Below are 2,715 nucleotides of genomic sequence, written 5' to 3'. Positions count from 1 at the left end.
GGGGGGGGGGGGGGGAGAGACGAGCGGGCTGTGCGGGTGTTAGGGAATTAAGCTTACGTCTTCGTCAAAGTCCTCACGGGTCTCGTTGCCGTGGAGGCAGCGGGTGGCGGTGTAGATGATCATGCGGGCCATGTTATCGAAAAAGTCGATGGTGCCAGTCTGACCCCAGCGTTCGATGAAACCGTTGGTCTCCTTCTCGATCATGCTCGTGTAGGCCTTGAAGCGGTCAATGGTGAGACCCTCCTTGGCCATTTGCTTCTGCTCGGAGAAGATCTATGCAAGTGATCACCCAGCGGGCATGGAGCAGGGCGTCAGCGACGGCACTTGGGGTCTTGCACTAGGCAAATGACATGCGAGAAGGAAGGGGAAGGAAAGGGCGCAAGGGGACATACCTTGTGTTCGACGGCATAGGCGACACCTTCGCCGAAAACGGGCACGGTAATGTTGGCGTAGAGATCTTCTGCGTTGAGGACATCGTTGTGACTAGAGAGCAGAGGGTACGGGGGGGGGGGAAAAACAACAGGATCACGTGGATACATTTGTTGGTTAGATGTCGGGATAAAGTGGGCAAAAGCCTGGGTGGGGGAGGCGCCTGGGTGGGGGATGCGGCAACACTTGAAATTGACATACGTGCTCCAGAACCTGGATGAGGCCTCGGAACCAAGGAGATAGGTCACCTCGGTGCCGAACATGACAAAGGAGTAGACGGGGCCATACTAAATAATAAGCAGCGCCAGGGTGGGGTGGGAAAGAGCCCAAGAGGGGAAATTGAGAAGGCGAAGATGATGGATGAGACGGGTGCTCAGTCGGGGAGAGAATGAACCAACCTTCTTGTAGCAGTCAATCATAAACTCAATGGGGCTCTGGCCAAAGGCAAAGATGCAACCGAGCCATGGGACCTGAGACGGAACTTTTGGGGGTGCCTGACATGGAGAAAAATGGGATGAGACGAGAGAAGATGTCCAAGGCATCAGATCCGGCGGAGCATTCAAGAGCGGGTGGGGAATAGAAAGCGCCAGACCTTGGCAGGGCGGAGGTAATTGCCGCGGATGTACTTCCAGATACCGAGGGCGACGGCAGAGGTGGCCAGGTAGGTGGTGGTGGAGGGACGACCAAGGGTCTCATGGAGGGAAACGAGGGCCTCTTGGGCAGCCTCCGCATACGGCACAACGGCCGCCGGCAACTTGTCCATGGCGATCAGGCTGTGTTGGACAAGCACACACCTACAAGTACAGGAGGTTGGATCGAGAAGGTCATGAGCATCTGAAGTCACAACATGAGGCCCATGTGTATGTAGTAGCGTGATGGGAGGCGGGGGTGGCAGCAGCGCAGACCAGAGAGAGAGAGAGAGAGAGTGTGTGTGTGTGTGTGGGTCGTGAGTGGCAGATGATATATCCGAGAATGCAGGTGGGCAGGCACGATCACATGTGTGATGTCCAAGGCGGACGGGCAGACGGGCGGGCAGGGACCCGTACACGCGCTGTGCAGAAGAACCAGAAGAAAGTGAAGAAAGTGAAAGTGGGAGTGAACGACCATGCAGGCAGACCATGGGATCAGAATGGTGAGGGCGCGGGGGAACCAGGGCGGGCGCAGGCATTGGGACGGGACTGACTCCCCATGCAATCGCATTCGAAATGCATTTCGTGGAACAAGGTCACCAGACAAGACAAGCCAAGCCAGGGCAGCACACCCCCAGGATCAGTGTGTGCACATCGTGTGTGTGTGTGTGTGTGTGTGTGTGTGCCAGGGCAGGCATCGAGTCGGAGCAGCATGGCAGACTGTTTGATACCGTTTTGAGCAAATGACAGAGAGAGAGCGAGAGAGCATGTGTGTGTGTGTGTGTGTGACAGAGAGAGATGGAAGAGAGGGGTGGGGGGTGGAGAAGAGAGTCGGGGTCGGGGTGGGATGGGTGTAGTGGTAAAGTAAAGGGTGGGCAGAGATGGAGGTTCCGAGTAGGGAAAAAGTCAGAGAAATGTCGTGGCGCAGATGAAGAGGGGCCATGTAACCGTCGGGTGTGTCAGTGTATGCAAGACACACTCTTGTCCGGCAAGGCACGGCACGGCTGGGCGGGCAGATGCCGCTGGCTGCCAGGGGCCATCTGGACAACGATGTACTCGCTGGCTGGCTGGTCCATCTCATTCAGTGCCCCTGATTGATGGATCTTGTTCGGACGCGAGCGCCGTACACCTGACCCGCCCCCCCGCTGCCATATGTGCAACGCGGGGCCTTGACCACGTTGGTTCTCCTCCGGATGCTCAAAGTCGCGTGATTCCATAAGAGTGGATTTTCTCTGACATTTGGACTGCAACGCTTGCATCACGGTCCATGACTATGTATTATACTTTAGACACATATAAGGTTTAAGTAAAATACTTATTTGATTTTTCTACCACTGTGTTCGAAGCCCCCACCCTGTCGCTCTCATGTCTCTGTCTCTGTCTCTGTCTCTGTATCTGTCTCTCTCTGTCTCTGTCTCTGTCCGGAGACACTTTTTCACCTGTTCATCGAGACAACTTCGGTCACGTACCAAGTGTCATCCCTTATGGTTTGACCGTTGAGATTCGTTCTTCCGTTACAATTTCCGTTGCATTTTCCTTCTCCTCAACGGTGAGTCCCCACCCTTCCTCATTCCTCGCATGCGCTGCCATTTATTGATGCGTGAACCATCTCACCTTGCCTTTCTTTTCTTTGCGTGCAGCCATTATGGCGACTCCT

At 55.3% G+C, this 2,715-nt stretch overlaps 1 protein-coding gene across 1 annotated transcript in view; it reads right to left on the bottom strand.

Annotated features, from left to right (window-relative positions):
- The window catches only part of MONBRDRAFT_38433 (uncharacterized protein), a 2,959-nt gene extending 1,473 nt beyond the window's left edge, over positions 1–1,486 (bottom strand). Inside the window, exons 1-6 of the mRNA XM_001748695.1 lie at positions 1,335–1,486; positions 1,022–1,223; positions 828–923; positions 631–716; positions 393–483; positions 58–273 (exon numbers count right to left, since the gene is read on the bottom strand). Of these exons, the coding sequence (XP_001748747.1) occupies positions 58–273; positions 393–483; positions 631–716; positions 828–923; positions 1,022–1,192 (660 nt within the window). The 5' untranslated portion in view covers positions 1,193–1,223; positions 1,335–1,486. The remainder of the gene's footprint in view (positions 1–57; positions 274–392; positions 484–630; positions 717–827; positions 924–1,021; positions 1,224–1,334) is intronic.
- Positions 1,487–2,715: the final 1,229 nt, after the last annotated feature.

This window comes from Monosiga brevicollis, genomic scaffold (assembly GCF_000002865.3).
Source record: "Monosiga brevicollis MX1 MONBRscaffold_25 genomic scaffold, whole genome shotgun sequence".
NCBI classification, from domain to species: Eukaryota; class Choanoflagellata; order Craspedida; family Salpingoecidae; genus Monosiga; species Monosiga brevicollis.
This window is presented reverse-complemented; position numbering and strand designations above follow the sequence as displayed.